This window comes from Strix uralensis, chromosome 1, assembly GCF_047716275.1.
Source record: "Strix uralensis isolate ZFMK-TIS-50842 chromosome 1, bStrUra1, whole genome shotgun sequence".
NCBI lineage: Eukaryota > Metazoa > Chordata > Aves > Strigiformes > Strigidae > Strix > Strix uralensis.
Window position 1 is genome coordinate 131432168 of NC_133972.1, and position 19040 is coordinate 131451207.

The window sequence follows — 19040 nt, forward strand, 5'->3', positions numbered from 1 at the left end:
GCAGTTTTATTTTTGGATTTGGGTAGCCAAAGCATGAATAGTATTCTTTTTTAGATCTAGTTCTTGGACTTCATCTTTCACTGCAAGAAAGAAACTGGCCTTTTTAACCTCAGGGACAGAAAAGAGAAGGGGTAAAGGCTGTTGCTAGGCCATCAGGTAACAGTAGGTGAAACAATGTTTTATTTGAACTCCTAGTTGGGTACACCTACATCAAAGTGCTACCGCAGTTATAGTTCTTTAAACAAAGTCCACATAAAATTCAGTAAGTATGGAAAGATGACTGCTGTATTTTCTCAAAAGGTAATTCTCCTAAGTGTCACACTGGGCATAAAGATTAAAGGACATATAGCATAAGGAAGGTAATGCAAAGCAACCTGTGCCTGCCCTGTATATATGCTGTGAACAGCATGGGAGACTTAGGTCTACTTGGCATCCGATCTGCAATCATTTTTAACACAATTTTTTGGACTTGTTCCTTTAGAACAAAGCACTGTAATTGATATTAAACGTCTGTCATTGGTTTGTTGCTGTCTTAAACAACTTGGAAAAAAAAAAATCTTAAGAAGCAATCCTGCCAAAGGACCTACACACAGGCTAAAAATAAACCTATTCTGTTAGTACAAAAAAATAATGTTTTCTCAATTAGTGCATTAATATCAAATAAATTGAGTTTAAAACATTTTTATATGAAGTTATGCAAGAAACTTTAAATGCCGAACAATCTCCTTCATAAAAAAAATGTTTGCATCTAAACTTCTATTTTAATTATTTTTCCTTTCAGCAGAGGAGCCACTTTCCCTTCCTTGAACAAGCTGACTGGAAACACTTGCTATATAAAGAATTTACCAAACACTTCTCATCTTGCAAAGCTCAAGTGTCATCATACTATTTCCAACTCATTTGTTATGATTGCCACCATCACGCAAAAAATATTTAACATAGAAAATCTTGTTTTTCCTTTACAGCCAAAGAATTCTTTCTCCAAAACCCACATGTACTCTTTCCATTCCCCCCATGAATCCTTTATACACTGCCAGGATAGACCTTCTCAGCCCCAGGCTTCGATAAATTAAATATCAACTTAGGTATAATGAAATAATTTAATCTCTTCTAAAGATGTTAACATATTTTTCCTTGAAAGCACATTTGAAAATACTTCTAAACATGTGCACTGTTAAAAAGCAGGCTCTAACAAAGCAATATTTATATCATCCCACATATGGAAAAGACCATAACTTTAGTAATTTATTCTCACCTGCAGGTCTATGATTGACATCCAATACTCTACAACTCAAAATTCAGTTCATGAACAAAACTGATGTCATTTATATGAAGTGAACTTAGAATTAACTCCCCAGCCAGTTTATATTGTGATAAATTGGTTGGCTGGTGTTATTAGGACAGCCAGTGCCTTTGCTTATGTACAAAGCCTAAACCAAACCTGGTTGTCAAGCATGTTAAGTGAAACTAAACACTCAAATCAGATTTAACCAACTATTTGAAGACATTCCTAGAAATAATACCTACTGATAGAATGTAAAATACATGCTCTGGGCAATAAAATATATTGCATTGATCAAAGCTGTTTACATAACGAAGCTTAGCCAACCACTGCAAAAGAGGTTATCATATTCACTAATAAATTTCCAAGCTCTGTGACCACAAATACAGTCCTAATTCAGAAACAGTACATACAAACTAGAGAGTTAACTAAATTGTGCTTTAGTTAACAACTGAGTTTAATGTAATCAGATGAAGTTACATACCTTTTCTCTTTGCAAAACTAGTGAACACAGCAGCAAAAAACAAAATTCCATTCTTACAACTGAACAAATGTGGAGAGGTAAAATACATATCGGAGGAGTGTGTATGTTTCAGACCGCAAAAAATACAGTACATTATTCACATAGTTAGAAAAAAACAAGCCAATTACCAAAATGTTTAATTGGTAAAAGTTTAATGTAACTTACTTATAAAAATGAAAAAATATTTTAACATTCACCATACAATTGAGCAACCTGGCCCTACTGACTATCAGCTATAGGAAGCCATTTAAGGAAATGTTGGTTGTGTCAAAACAAAAGCTAACTTCAGGCATGTATGCTGCTTTAAAACAACAAAAAAAACCCCAAAAAACAAAACCCAAAAAACCTCTCATTTGCAGAAAGCTAGATGCTTAGCCTAGTTTTTTAAAGCTAATTACAAAATCCTCTTTCATACTGGTCCAGATGTCTTGACAATTTCTTCTTCTAACAGAACTGTCAAAAGAAAAGAATTTTTATGAGATCTTCACACAGCTTATTTCTAAATCTTTGCAAGAAGAAACAGAAATACAACACCATACTCAGGATATGAAAATTACTAGTACAAGCATTTGCTTATATCATAACCATTCCTTCACTCAAGCATCTTTATATGGACACTTTTGCAACTGCCACCTTACAGAAGGTTTCAAGGACAAATAAACTTTTCCCTGTACTGTATCAAACAATTTCTAAGCTTTATAAATTATTTAGGTATCCTGGAGTATAGATTTGAACAATATCCAGTAATAAGGCACATAAACCAAGATGCATAAAATACTTTCATGTAGTAATCAATGTATGCTGTGCACATGGTTCTGCAGAGCAGCATTCTTCACACAGAAAAATAACGGAATAAGGGTATCATGCTTCATATTGCATGCTATCACATGTTAAACGGTAAATTTTACAGGCCATTTCAGTGTTTCTCCACTTCATCGGACTACTGGTATCCCTCAGAAGCTTTTACAATTCCCATTTCCTGAACTTAAAAAAAAATTTAAATTAAGTGATCACTGCCCTACACTTATCCTGACAAAGGAATATGGCAGCAGTCATTGCTTCATACCCTCTTCTTTTCAGAGTAGCAAAAAAACCAGAAAAAAACAAAAGGTCTAAAAAGGCCTATTCCACTCATCAAACCAGAGATTAAAAAGTTAGAATATCTTTGGGTGAAGAAAGGGAAGACACAGTGACTAACTTGCCACTACTTTGTATGGCAAAGCAGCGTTGTAACTAGATGTCACAAGGACTAAGTCAATATCCTGACTTCTCTCCCCCTTTGCCACTGCTCTACTTCTGTGATCTCACACCTTCAGTCAAAAATGCTTTTCTAACTTAAAGCTATTTTGCAATATCAACATGCAATATTATTTGTCATTTAATGTAAACCAAAATTAAGCACAGAGCCTAGTTGTCTGCTATCAAATATGCAGAGCGGTCTAACAGTCTTACCTTCCATCTGTTTCCACATTCATTACAGACAACAAATGTTGTCATGGGTTCATCAGCACTGCGGGTTTGAACCTTTGGCAAAGGCAAGAGCCAGAGCAGAAGAGGAAAATTAGTATCTTCAACTTTTGTTAGTACATGTTCAATGTAAACGTTTAAAATCAAAGTTTAACATTAAGGAAACACATTTGGATAAAAATACAAGCTAACTTTCCATATCAGTTGAAACTGGTTTTTTGTCTAGACTGTAAAGTGATCATAAATCTATGTTTTGACAGATTTAGCAGCATTGAAGTATCAATTTCGGCATAGAAACTGTGCACATACTTCTAGGAAAAGATTCTGCAGTAAATCTACACGTTCAGTACAGCTTTACATATATTTACTGATGGAAAGGCTTAAAAGTCTCATGATTGAAAAACAGCTATCTACTTAAAGCATCTAATATACAGTATTAAATTATAAATGCAGCTGATCCTATGATGAAAATGAAATGCCCTGAAGCACTGCTAAACAAATTAAAGCCCTTCTTGCACTTATTTTCTAACTAAAATAGAAAAAGGTTGTAGGAATGATTGTAGATTAGGGTCTAGTGATAGTCAAATGGTAGATTTTATATATATACACGTATATTTATTATATGTATGTATCATCATTTTCTGTTATTTGTTCCCTCTGTAAAGAAAAGTTTATACACATTAAAAACAGTAAATGTCAACATTTACTAAAACCAGTATGTCAAGTTCTCCTTGACATAAAATCATATTAATATAAGATGTAAGAGGAATCAGCAAAAACTCAGCATTGCAAAGAAACTGACATTTCAGGCTATATAGCTACTCAGCTTAGATTTACGTAAAAATCTTTGGTAAATTAATACAACAAACATTCTTTACATAAGCACACCTAAGTAGCTCCAACTATCTTCACATGTTTTGTAATTTGTTAGCATTTTGTTAACAGTTCATTTCGTAACTAAAACTTTCTCTGACAATCTTTATATAGGACTTCAGCTTTGAAAAAGGAAAACGAAGAGTCTGAAAAACCATGTACCTGCGTGTATGTACAGTTCTTCTTTTTGCACTTGCCACATGTAAACAGATCAGTTTGGGTACCTCCTGTTTTAGCCATCTGGTGCTCTCTGATAGCTTCTTTGGTCAGATTTTTGCGCATTTCTTTCAGCTCATCACTTGCCATTTCCTGTTATGGATAACAGCAGAGTTTACTAAGGAGTTTTAGTTTTAAACAAGTCACTACCACTGTGCAAGCCCATACCATTTTTTATTTAGAATCCACGAACAACAACTCTATTGAAGGGCAAAGTAATTCTTTCTACACATTTTCAATTTTATAAGATTTAAGTTGGGATATTTCAACAGCACAGAAGCTACAAAAAGTTTAGAATGTTGGGGTTTTTTATGCAGCTGGAAAAAATAAAATCAGTAAAAGTTACACAATATCAAACACATAGAAACATTTTTATGCAGAGACAAGATAAAGGACTTAAAAGTCTCAAAAGAGATGAGGAAAAAGATCCTCTCCCTAGGTTAGATCCTTGAATAATCATCTCATTGACCTACATAAGATTACTATAGGGAAAATTTACATTATTTTTACTATTGCCATATTTGTACTGAGAAATACAGTATAGCCATTATTTACCATACGTTACCAGAAATCATATACAGTTAGTTGCAAAACACTAACTGAAGAGCTCATATTCACCAATTTTCTTCTCCTTTAAAACAGTTCTAGCGTGCAGGATCTCCACAATGTATAGTAATCAAGTGTGCACAGCAAAAACAAGTTGTTCCATTTTTCTTCAATAAAATTTTACTCCACATACCATGTAGATGTGGAATGCAAATCTTTTATTAATACTGTTTCACTTAGAAGTAACCTTAACACTAAAGGGTTTTTTAGCCATTAAAATTTTAATCCACGACAAAGAACAGGCACTGGACAATATAAAATATATGTTTGTGCATATGTACATACACACACGTGGAACAAAAAACCTCACAATATGTACTGAAGATACAATTGACTATTCTTTACACATTCCTTTACAAGCATTTGCCCTAACCTTTAGATAAAGCTATAGAAAGAAAACAAAAAACCAAAAAACCCTTTCCTTTAGAATAAAGCTAATCATGATTTTCATTATTTGATCATAAATTTAATTTCTTTCTATCTCCAAGACACTCCTTTATACCTGAATTGGGGGGGGGGGGGGGGGGGGGGGGGCTAGAATCCAACACATACAAGCAGAACTACAAAACTGAAGCCAGATGTTAACTGTGCTTTTGTTTTTCTCTCCCTTAAAAATCTAATTTTTCATTTAACTTCCTAGATTTGTTTTGATTTGTAAAGACAGGGAGCATCTTAAGAGGAATTTCTATTTGAGTGTCCAAAATGTTCTTTCAATAACATACATTTGATTTAAAGGGCAATTCTCTTAGCTTCTTTCTCCTACCATTTATGACTTTTTTTATTTATTAAGTTTCCCTCAAAATCACTTGAAGTATTCAAGAGATAGATTCAAGAGATGAGCTTTAAATTAACACTGAAAATGCCAACAGGAGAGGGACTGATCTTTAAAACCACAGTACTATACCTTGCATAGGAGTATAAACAGCAGAGGTTAGCATTTGAAAAATAAATGGCAAGACAGGCTAACACTTATATATCCAGGAAGGTGAATGGGAAAGCAGCTTGGAGGCACTAGCCAGTCATATTTACACCTTCCTAAACTTAAACTCACTGATATATCATGTGGCCTTTTAAAAACTGCACAAGATACCATGTTTCCGGAAATTTACATGCAACAGCTTACCTGCCTTCTGACTTACAGACAAAATCAGATATTTAGGAACCATTAGCAGACACAACCTTCATTTCCTCTGCCCCAACACAGCCCTGTAATTCAGACTGTGCACGCCACAGTCTTTCAAAAGTGCAGGCAGCTTACATAATTTTTTATGGCTAATAAATACAGGTCAGGATGTAAGTCCAACAGGGAAATAGTTCAAGACCTATGTTTTACTTACCTCTGCTGTCATTTTGGCAAACTTGTCAGGAGGAATGTTCCCACATAACACATTTTTCCTTAGGTTAGGATTCTTTGCATCCTTGAGATTTGCTATTCTACTTCGTACCCTATTTTTGTATTTCATATCAGTGTTTTTTAATTCTTGAAAAATAGGTGCTTTGGATTTAAGGAACAAAACATTAACAAGTAAAAGAGCACTCTAAAGAATTCATTTTGGGGGCAACTCTTCCAAAACAATGTACTTCACTGTTGATCAAGTCCAACCCCCCAAACCCAACCAACAGTTACTTTCCTGTTCAACACAGCAGACTTCACATCCTTCTGAAGCCTAATCATAGCTCAGCACACGGTCAGTGAAATGCAAATTTTTGGGTAGTAGGATCTCAACTGAAATTGTGAAAAGTCACCCATAAATTTATGTCCAGTTCCTTAACCTCATCTTGATTAACTGATTTCTAAACCAATATTCAAACACTGGCAGCTCACTGACAGAATTTTAAAACAGACTTGCAAGAGAAACAGGAAATTTCTTAACAGGAACGGTGGCTGAATAATTACTAAAGGACATAACAAGTTAGAATCATGAAGCTTAGACTATTTCTATGTTTAATACCCCCTCCCCCCCCCAAAAAAAAGCTAAAATAAAAAGCCCTGACCTCCACTTTGTAACTATGCAAACACTGCTACCAGAACAACCCTTTTGAAAACTACAAATTCATTTAGAAATAAACTTGCAGAAAATAAAGACATTAGAAAAAGATTAAAACCATTAACAAGAAGAGATTTAAAAATAACAGAGAAGAGCCCAGCATTTTATGTCAGAATGCTGCAGTAAGATACAAGATTGCTGCTGCAAGGAAAACATACCGAACAGAACAAACCCACACACACTCACCTACACATTCCTACATGTTTTAAAGCAAATCATTTAGGTTGTGTTGTTTTAAACACTAAATTTCTACGCTGATGTGTTGAACAGTTTGCTAATGTTTTAAATGAAATTAAAAATATTCAATACATAGATCAAGTTAATCAAACATTATCAATGCTTTTAAAAAACACTCTTGTTCTAGAGCACATAGACATATACACATATACAACAAAGGATATCTTCTTCAATCTGAGAACCCAGCTCTTCCTCATCAGCACCAATGGCAATGTAATCATCTGAGAAAAACAAGCATTGAAATATTAGCAACCTGACAATCTTAGTGTTCTACATCCCTGAGAGCCCATTCAACACTGCAAAAACTCAACAAATTATGGAACAACTACAGTGATTTTTCCCTTTTGTATATGAAAGTTTAATTTACTGTATACTTCTCCTTTCATAACTTTATTACTGGGAAGAACAAAAATAAGTGAAGAGCAACAGAAGTTTAAAAAATAGAACAACCCTAAATCTTTTACAAAACCAGAAATTCTTACACTTAGTTGCAAACAAAAAGTAGTGAGAAAAAACTTTGATATAAGGAAGAATTTTGAAGATTCTAACAGGCTTGGCAAACACCCATCTCCACAGCATATCTATGCATAGAATAGACTATTATGAAAACATTTTGTATTGCGTTTCATCTGTTCTCTCAGTCCACACAATACAAGCATAGCAATTAACGTTTTGCATGCATGCAAGAGGATTTCCTTAGAAACATAGTAATTAAGCAACAGAAACAATATTATTAGATGTTTTTAAAAATGCAAATCAGAGATGTATCATAAAACATGTAAATTAGAATAAACCAACCATAGCAATCTTGAAGACAATGCAACATGACCTAAAACGCTCAAGATAATTGTTTACTGTTTCTGACCAAAACCCTTACTCATAAAGACAGCTGCCTTTCCAAGATAGCTTAGGACAAATTAGATACAGTATGTTTTCCTCCTTCTCATTTTAACATGGATGTACTTCAATGAGTAATCCAAATACCATTTCCCCTTCGATCTCATGCAGAAGGCCATAAAACCAGAAAACAACCTTATTTTTTGAGATTGGCATTCAACCCATGGATGATCAGTTTATATGTGCTGTAGAAAGTAACACAGCAAAAAAAGCCCTTGGAAAACTAGCTATGAACTATGTATCCGATGACCACCAACTCGTGGTCTTTAGTCAGCTTTGACTACTGTCTGTATCTGAATTTACGTGAATTAAAAGAAAGAGTAAAAGAGAGAAGAGGCTAAAAATGGATGATTCAGAAGTCTGCTTACACTGGGTCGGGTTACACTAAGCTAAGAAAAGAGGAACCAGACCTGGGTTATAAGTTCTGGCAGAAGAGAAGGACCCACAAGAAAAAATTCAGGTCATTCTGAGGAGTTCGACTTTTAGTTTGCTCCTTATCTAGCCTATCACTCAATTTATCAGTTTAAAGACACCTAGGTGTATATGAGGGGGGAAAAGAAAAAACCCCAGTCAAAGAACTTACAGATGCCCAAGAGGCATGAAGATAGAGCATACAAGACTCTTACTAGGAGTATGTCAAGATTAAATCAAAACAGAAAGGCAGCCTTCAAAAACCAAAATCTGAAGGCCCAGAGGATCTCTGATGTAAAAAAGGCAGGCATGTATACGCTGGCACTCTCAGTCAGAGATAAGACAAAAAAACAGTTTCCACAAAAATATTTAAATCAGGCATTAAGGAGGCAATAACCTTCCTGAAAAGAAATTCCATTGCAGGCAAGGTATCAGACGAACAGAAGCCACAAAATGTCCCATATCATCAGCAACCAAAATGTATTTCAATACATTCCCATGCTGTCAAGGTTACTCATTACTTGCAACGTGGGTGAACTGGCCTATGGGCATATACACACAAATGGACATAAACAGGTTTATCCTACCCTATCGGGCAGGAGCGGGAAGGACTGAAATGGAGAAGAAGGAAATAGTTAAACTTGAAAATATAGGCTACAAAGCTCACCTCCCGTCCTGAGAGCTGCAGAGAGCATTTCTCTACATTTCACTCTTACAGAATCCGAAGTGCTTGGAGCCCGGGGAAAAGAAGGAATGAAAGAATTTGAGGGAGCACTACCCTCCTCCTTCCTGCTGCTGGAATTGCTGCTTGAACTGCTAAAAAAAGGCAAAAAGAAAACTAATATTAATGTTTTTTCTCCCTCTTCAAATAACTTTGTTCCAGGGCAAAAAACAGGCTTTTTGCTATATCCCTTTGAAGGTAATCCAAAAAAAGAACACAGGCCACCTTTCTAAGGCTAACTGAATTCACATAAATTTAAAAGTGTTTTTAGAATATTCACCAGGGTATTCCACACAATAGACACACAGCTTGTATTTCATTCCATTACACTGCATATAAGTTTCAGTTCTCAATTCTCTACATTAACATGAAGTCTTTTTTTTCCCCCCCATAGAACTTTACAATAAGAAACAGTGAAGATACATCACACTAATATTCACTCTGCAGTGAATACATTGCATTCAGTCTGTTTACTGTACTGGTGGTACCATGGTCACAAACAATCAATGTAACTGTAGACCAAAAAGTCTTCAGCTTGCATCAGGACAAATGGTTACAGGTTAAATTTCAATTTGAAAATGGCTGCTGGAAACAGATTCTAAAACCAGAAATGTATAGAAGAAATGGACTTGCAGTTACTATTTTGTACATGTTCTTTAGCTCCTACAGTGTCATTAATGAGCTCATTTTTTCTGAAAATACGTATTTTATTTACCAAAAAGAGTGCAGAATGAGATTGTTTATTAAATATAAAAGGTAAGAGACAAAAATAGTCTTCTAAACCTCTAACATATACAATTACCACAAAGCTGTGACAAAGTTGTTTTACAGTTCTCAAAGCTCAGTGCTAGCATTGAGAGAATAAGGAGTATTTGACCAATGAGACAGATGGACTAAACAATAACTAGTCTGGCCATATCTTGCCCTGTGGCTTTTTTTTTTTTTTTTATGTCAGCAGCAGCACAATTAACTTCCCTAACAGACCATTTCTTGTACAATGGTTTGTATTTCAGAAAATAATGTGGAAGCTGTCTCCAGTATGACAAATTTGGACCAAAGAGTTTAATGTTAATTTATACTGAGGGAGATTATTTGTACAGTCATGGAGAATTAAGCACCTTTCTTCTCTTGCTTCAGGGCTGTTTTGTGAGGACGACGCAGCCTCCTTTTTCTTTTCTTCAGAATCTTTATCAGTTGAAGGTCCATCTGGAAATACAAAACATGAGAAACTCTTTTACCCAGAAATAGTAACCAATTTAAAGCAGTGGTAAAATATCTTTGATGATTTCTCCTGAACCAGTTGGAAATGCTATCAGCTCCCACTCTCTGCTTTGACCTTCTCTTGCAGTACAGCCTTCCACTCCCCAACACAACACCCTCCACAACCCAGAAAATGGAAAATATGACAACATTTCAGATCCTTTGAGTCAAATCCAGCTTCTGCTTAAACTGGCAATGAAGATATGCTGAAAACATGGACATTTATGACTTGTTTTTGCCAACACTGCTGCATGAGGTAGACAACTTCTCAAACTACTACATCAAGTCTCTGGAGTTTGTCTTCCATGTTTTAAATGTGAGTTCCTACTAAATACATGCCATTCTTTTTAATTATATTCACAGGCTTTCTACCAAAGGACTAAACCAAACAAAACTGTGGTGTGAAAGCTACAATCGTTGCCAAAAAATATAAAAGATCATTTTCATATGCTTTTGAAGGAGTTTTCCAGACACAAAGTATTTTCTGTGATAGCCCTTAAATAATTTGTCTTAATGTTTAAAAATATTTGAATTTGCCTTCCCCATACAGGCTATGTTTAATGACAATTTTATAAAGAAAAGAGACAAAAGCCTTTATTAAAAAGGGCAATCACAACATTTAACTTTAACCTAGCGAGAACACATACACCCTTCTATTGTAAAGAAGAATTCAGAGTGGCTAAATAAAGCTCCTGCTGATTTGCTCTCTAGAAAGGCTGACTCTCCACTGCCTACAGAAAAAGCCTGGCAAGACTGGCATCACTCACTGACAGTTAATATTTTGTGAATTCCTCTCTCCAAGCCCTTATAAAGCTGCCATTACACTTCTAAATCCATACACTGTATTATTTGGATAAGCATCTATTACAAACTTTTAAAAGGACTAAAAACAGGTTAAGAAAAGGAGGGAAATCTTAATGTCCTGAACTAGGTATCTAAATCCTTCTTTAAACATCTAAAAGTATCCTCACATTTCCCAAAAAGCCCCATTCCCACATTTCTCAGGGGAACTTGGTGGTATAGAACTCACAAAATCATGTCTCTTACTCAAGCACTGAGCTCTTTTTTCCTTTCCTAGAGAGTAGAAAATTACTGTTCTGGCTTATTTTTAATATGAACAAGTTTACATTTAAAGCTACACAGGAAAGATATTAAACTGAACAGGATTTTGCTCCATTTCTTAGCTTTAAAGGAATTTATCAAATCAAGTTTCACTTCCTTAAAAAAAGCATCATCACCATAAAAGGAGACCAAAGACAGCCATACTGGACAAGACCAAGCAGCCATCTACTATGCTGTCAGCCTACAAAAGATGCCTACAAAACAGTGTAAGAACCAGACAAGCACACAAAATGCTTCTCCAGAATATTTCCCCAGACTTCAAGAGCTTAAAAGTTTAGTGATCTCCTCACCCATTGTTTGTAACTTTTTATTCAATTCTTGATAAATTGCTCCATTACAGAAAAAAAGGAAAATTAAACACAATAGCTGATGCACTTGGACTGACTGTCTTTAATAAGATAAAGGTGTTATTAAAAAAATCCTAAAATAAATTTATCAATTATTGTTTATAAAAAAGTAATTTCACTAAGAAAACAAACAAGGCTATAAACTGAATGGATCACAGAAGTTCTTTGCTACGACACCTGAAGCACACAATACAAGAGAAAGAAAACAAATCCCATTTTTATCATTCATATTCACATGACTACCCTATGACGACAAATGCTTACATGATATATAATTTCTAAAAAGATTCTAAGTGTGCATGGAATCTCATTTACCCTCATCTTTTTTCAAGTACATGATCATTTTTGTCACAGGCTTTAAGGCAAACTGATAGGTCAAATAGGTATCTTGGGGTACAGTTCAAGTTCTGCAAAGCAGCACAGCTGCCTTAGAGCTGAGCTCTGCTTCAGCCCATTTACCTCCACATTCTTTTCTGGCACACAAGTTGTCAAATTCAGAGTTGACCTAGGTATCTCCTGCTTATTTGGCATCAAATACACCACTATGGTATAGCCAGAACCTAGTTTTAGTTTATCAAACACTTCCCTTTAGTCCAGCACCATTTCATCAGAGAAGACAGGCACCTGAGAACATCTGCCAATACACCAATTGCTTCTTTCAATTACAGAGGGCAGGGTATAAGTGAGGCACGGGGATAAAGCAAGAGGTAAAAGCACAGCTCTTCCTACACCTGCAGACCAGTTTACACAAGTATGCCAAGGTCAAACTCCAGTGGCTGAGACAACTGGATCATCTTCAGCAAATGTCTTCAACATGACAATTTCTTTAATCACTTAGAGTTTACACATACTTTTGTTTAATCCAGTTTCAGAAATCTGAAAATAAGAATATTCTCTGTTTGCTTGAAATATTCTCTAAAGTCATTCACTCTTATGTATTATAAATTGGAAGGCACCGAGAAGTGATCCAATGTCAAGCAGTATGTATTCTTAAAACTCACATATTAATAAGGATTTCTTACTTTATTGAAATACTGTATTGACAAAAGAATAGAATGCAATTAACAGCCTGCTAGACAGCATTTCAACTACCCTCTGGGGAGAGGAAAAAAAAATTATTCTTGAGAAACTAAGAGTCCCTACTAATTAACTTATTTTATATTCAATGGCCAGACTCTAACACAAAGGAAGAATGACAGCTAATGGGAACTACAACCAATCACAGAAATTCTAATGAAGTAAAATGGAAAAAATGGCCCTCTGAAAGATATTTAAAAATTCCAATGAGCAAGTGATTCACATCAGGAAGCCTACAGAACATCACAATATTTGCATAATATAAATTACAACTTGCTTTAAAGAGGTACAATTACTTTCTCAACTTAGTACAGCTATTAAAACTCACCAAAACTTTTTTTCAGAAAGAAATTAAAATTGTCATCAATTTCAGGACTGAAAACTGTAACTTCACAGTTTTAGCTACACAGCTTCAAAAGGCCATAAAAAAATCTTTAAGCTTTTTTTTAAACAACATAAGCTAGTTTATGTTACTGTTTCTTTAAAATACAAAGAATAAGCTAGTAACAGGAATTGACTATTAGCCACTGGAATAAGACTATCAAATTCTGACTACTGCATTGCAGTTTCTATCTGGGACTTGCAATTAATTCAAAAGACACCTCTACCTCTTCCAGTAAAATAATCTCTCCAGGATAAAACATGACATGACAGTGTCCTCTGTTACCAGAACAAAGTTTTTAATATAGTAATATATGGCCAGTGATAACATAACTAATGTGAATGTTAGAAACCATTAATAGCTTCATTGTAGATTATTTTAATTATATTACAAGTGAGCTCAAGACATTTGCAAGTATCAAGAAAAAATAGAAAATAAAAACATTTAATGTTATTAATTTATAAACCTAAATAAGTTTCAAAATTTTTAAAGTAAGAGTTTTTCAGGAATGTTAATGAGAGGTGGCTAGTTATTCCCTGGAAGCACATGAGAATTTACTTTAGTGGGTTATCATATGTTACCAATTCAGATATCACCACCAAAACTTGGAAAGTGTCCTGAGTATTCAGTTTAAATAAAGAAAAGAGATATGAGAACAGGTAACAGATGGCATAGTCATTACTTTAACAATGACCTTCATATTTAATAATTCTTTAGGCCCCATTTTCCAAACCCTGGTTGAAATAATCTTGAGATGCACAAGCAGCTACACTTGTCAGCAATTCCTCTGCAAGACATAGTAAAACATGAAGGTAAAATCCAAAAAGCTTCTTCCCAGTAGCAGCATAGGGAGGAATAACATCTAAAAATCTATAAATAAACAACAAAATCATGAACTATGGCATTTATTTAAAAGATTTTATCACAAGTGACAGAAAAGCATAACACTAACTTCTTTGTTATACGTGCTTTTTCTCCTATACAGTATGATACAATTTGCATCACGTGTTATTATCACTCTATTGATAATCCCAACAATTATAGATCTACCAATTGCACATGGAACAGTCCCAAATATACATTTGACCAGAGGTGATTTCCACAGCTCATACTTGATATGGAAATGAAACTACTGAAATTATTTTTGCACTTGATTCTACTTGATATCTTAAAGACACATACTCTTCTTATCAATTGTAAACAATACTCTTAAACACGATTAGACTGTAATTTAGGTACTTTGGTCAATAACAGGTTTTTTTGAGCAAGACCAGTAGGTTACTAGATGGATCTCCTTGAACAATTTTACCCAATGACAGCGTTAACATACCTGTAAGATAGTGCTAGACTGTACCAGCTTGCTCCAATAGAATCAAACCCAGGTTCAAAATAATGAAGGACTGTATGAACAAAGTGATCAGAGTAGAACACTTCTGTTAAGTTTTGCTGGTGTTACCGTCTCTTGACAACAGTAAGCACTTAAATATTGTTTTAAAATAAAATTACTCAGACATGCACTTTTTTGAAATAGGCATTTCAAATGTTCACGGACCTGTTCTTAGTTTTTAATACAGGCAACAGATTATCACACTTGCACTTAATGTTAATGTTATTGTCTAGTCATTCTGCACTTCCAGTTCAGTACATAAACTTACTAGAGCTAAGTTTAGAGGTCTGGACATTCTTTTTCACTGTATACTCTTAGAGTTCAATAAGTATTGTGATGGAAAATGTTAAAATTCCTTAAAGAATTTGTTGGTTTTTAATATAAAGGAACACTCCTCATAACCTAAATGGGTATGCATAGATTCATTATCTGCATAGCATACTCTGTATACTCAGCTACTTGGAAAAACAATCATTATTTGCAAATCCCATGTTATAACTGAAGAGTATTTTATTCCGAGGCCCAAATTTGCTTCCATATGTAAATTGTGACCAACTCAGCTGTGTGGTTTAACGTTCTTTCAGCAACAGCTGAAAGCAGTCTTACACTGTAGCTCACTCAGCAAGTCACTTCAGACAAAAGCTCACAAGTCCTTTGCCAGGCAGCTTCCAACCCCCCCTGAAAAGCCACTGGTAACCTGGCATGGCTCTACTCAAGCCATAAACATCTAGGGGATTCACAACCTTACTTTGATTTCTTCTCATGTTTCCCATACATTCTTAAAACATAAGTTCCAATAGCACTGAACTTAAATAGTACATGCAGCCTGAACAGTCAACAAAACTTGCCTAAATTCAGAATGTCATTTATAAAAATAACTCACAAAGACTTCAGCTCTCTGAGTACAATGCTTGGTACGATTAACAGCTGTCCGCTTCTGTTGCCATCTTTGATCCATACCATTTTACATGCACTATAAACAGCATAATCGAAACTGATTTCTCAAGCAGCTCAACATATGGTATTTCGTATTCTTCTGAGAAAGTCAAAACTAATGACAAAACAGAATAAGAGTATTTTGTAAGATTCCCACCTATATTTCACACAGCCCAGATACCCTATCTTCCACAGTTACAAGATTTTAAGTTCTAATGAATTATTAAGCAGTGAAATGAGAAGTGAAACATTTGCCCTACTACGCTTTATTACAAGGTTTACATGACAATCAAGGAGAATTTAACCACCCAGAAGTTTTGAATACAAACAGTGCTGCATTTTCAGGAATAATTTGATTTTATGTAAGTGCACAACCACAACTATACTAGACCTGGGACAGTAATATGCATGCAATGTCTGCCCTGTAACAAAATTACTGCATGAACAAAGGTCACATACCACTGCCTCAAGAAGGAACTCTTCAATTACGCTAATGTCAAATACTTGCTATCTACTTTCCAGTTCCTCACATGTTTGACTTCACCTGATGCAAGCAGCCTCAGGTAGATTCTCTGAACTGTCTGAAAACAATCTGAAGGTAGCAAGCCATCAAAAGGGGAAGATCCACCATGCTCCAGCTGTACATTACTGCATCAATTCCTGTGCAGGGAACAGTAACTGCAAATAGGCTGGACCAAAGAACTGATACAGCTGAAATTTAAGCCAGAAGAAATGAACAAAACAAATACTTCCCAGCTCTGGTTGCCTGGATAACCACTTGAGCACTAGCTGTAGCACAGGAGGGAGGAAGGAGGCGCCTGTGCAGAAGAGAAGCCAGGACCACCCCTTTCAGCAGCAGCCTACACTCAGATCAACCTGCCGTGACCATCAAGCACCACAGACTTATTCCAGACTTCTACAGCATGAACACTGTCTGGTCCTCAGGTAGAAATAATACTCCCCATGTTTCACAATGTTTGAACACTTAAAGATCAGTCAGCTATAAGTAACAATATAGTAAGACAAGAGCTCTAAGTAACAATATAGTAAGACAAGTTTGACTGACTTAAGATACTGTGTTAAAAAAGAAGACAGAAAACTATTTTTACTGTCTCAACAAATAAATAACAATTCCTTTGCTCAAAGAACAGCAATACATAGAAAGGTCAGGCTCCTCCACAGAAAAAAGCAGCATCTGAGGGCACTTGTAAAATTTGAGAATTCTGTGGGAGAAAAAAGAGTATTTCTTCTACTTTGTTGCCTGGACTAAGTTACAGTATCAAAAATTTGAACTTCAGAGAAAAAAAATCTGATAGTGCTTTTAAAAAAAAAATTAGATAATAACTTGAGAGATAAATCACTCAATCCAGCTGCTGCTTTTAGAAGTCTTCAGAGTAACTCAAGTTAATAAGCAAGTCCATTTCTCCACTTATATATCTTACCACTTTTATGCACTGGATACAATACAGCTGGACTTAAAGTTCTAAGTGGAAATTTAAAGATAAAGAGTACATGATTTTCACTATTTACCAGCGAAGTCTGATCAGATCTTTTACAAAGTATGCATTTAATTTATAATAAGTCAATATCATGATTTTAAAAGTATTTTATCAGCATATCTACTATTACCTAAATTTAATCACTAAAACTAACCTAATTAGTATTATCTATTTTTTTTATAGGTAGGTTAAAGAAATATGTCTGCTGTAAAGGTTGTTGCTTCTTACTAGAAGTTGAAAGCTGTGACAAATTGTCAATGTCCACATAAATGTACTGTCAGATGGATACGAAGTAATTTCTACACTATTTACAAGAAAGTAAAGTATCTGATAAAATACTTCATAAATCGATAAAAATGAGGCTGACTTCAAATGCCAGAGGACTTGAACACCTCCTGGTATTCAGCATATTTTTCTAGACAGTATGGCAAATACTTAAATCAGTAGAAAATAAACTGTTTTCCATTTCAAAACTTTTAGGCTTCCTAAATTTTTAGGTTACCTAAAGTTAGATACAGAGAAACAAAACAGAGTACAATACAGCATATGAACAAAAATACCTGAACACAGTTTGAGATTTTAGTGTTTTCAAATACATTAAAGTTAGGTATTACAAAATACCCTTGAATAAAACCCTGCTAACAGAAAGGTTTCATTAACTGTATTCATTGCTTTAAGGGAAATTAAAAAGTATTAAGTCAATAATTAGCAAGTTGTTTAAAACTATGAAGGTTTTAGAAAGCACAGATCTATTTCTCACTACTTGTAAGTTATAACAGATTTTTAATGTCAATTTTTTACTGTTTTTTCTATTCACAAATCACTTTATAACCAGACTTCAAAGCCTCCACACTATATGAGATTTTGCACAAATTCCTCAGAGTGCCTGTTACATCTGACAAAGGAAATAGTCAAGAACAGGTTCGTTACTGCTTAGTACTGCAGTACAGTCACTCTAGCTCAACAGCAGGCAATGAGACTTCAGAAATGAGTCATGTCACAGAAGCTGGCTTCCGACTGCTTGCTAGACCCAGTAAAAATAAAACTTTTTCTCTGAATACTCTTCCACAGCAATGCGCTGGTGATCGTCAAAAACAACTACTTCAGTGCAGAAAGTTTCAATACTTACAGAGGAGCACAAATACATCAAAAGGAAGGCGGTGTCAAGGATTTGCATCAAGACTGTGTACAGTTTAAACATGCAAGAGCAGGGAAAGAAACTTTATGTCTCCATACCTAACAGTTTCTTCCAAGACTTGATAAGAGATTTTGCTAAAGATGTAACTTCTTCATCTGTGCTTTGCTTGCGTATCGCATTCACTGACATTCCAATTCTGGTAGACTGCAACAAAAATAAAAATATACACTACAGAAGGTGACATGAAGACAATTTAACAAGTAAACATATATAAAATTGTACTTTGACATCGTTTTTTAAGAAGTATTTTTTTTTTTCTTCAGGTTTTTGGGGGGGGGGGGGGGGGGGGGGAGTTAGGAATATCAGGATGTAATGCTGCAAGCCTTTGCAAAACTTATTTTGACATGGACATTTTAGAAAGAACTACAACAGTATTACCATTTGTCTCCATCACAGAAGCAGGGGTGGGGGGAAGCACACAGGCAGGAAGGAGTGTTAAGAGGAGTCAATCAGAAGACTTTTGCTCCCAAAACATTTCAAAAAGCTCTGCAGAATTACTTACCTAAACTAAGTACAACACTCAAAACATGTCACATTGTGAAAATTATATA

The 19040-nt window shown here is 35.0% G+C and overlaps 1 protein-coding gene across 3 annotated transcripts in view; it reads right to left on the minus strand.

The window, feature by feature from the left end:
- Positions 1–1940: 1940 nt before the first annotated feature.
- Positions 1941–19040, minus strand: part of TCEA1 (transcription elongation factor A1) — a 28015-nt gene continuing 10915 nt past the window's right edge. For 2 of the 3 annotated variants that reach the window (XM_074881262.1, XM_074881279.1), the window contains exons 3-10: positions 18528–18633; positions 10400–10487; positions 9228–9376; positions 7417–7473; positions 6305–6459; positions 4308–4454; positions 3258–3329; positions 1941–2258 (exon numbers count right to left, since the gene is read on the minus strand). In XM_074881262.1, coding sequence (XP_074737363.1) covers positions 2250–2258; positions 3258–3329; positions 4308–4454; positions 6305–6459; positions 7417–7473; positions 9228–9376; positions 10400–10487; positions 18528–18633 — 783 coding nt within the window. In that variant the 3' untranslated portion in view covers positions 1941–2249. The remainder of the gene's footprint in view (positions 2259–3257; positions 3330–4307; positions 4455–6304; positions 6460–7416; positions 7474–9227; positions 9377–10399; positions 10488–18527; positions 18634–19040) is intronic. The other variant, XM_074881272.1, reaches the window with a different exon arrangement.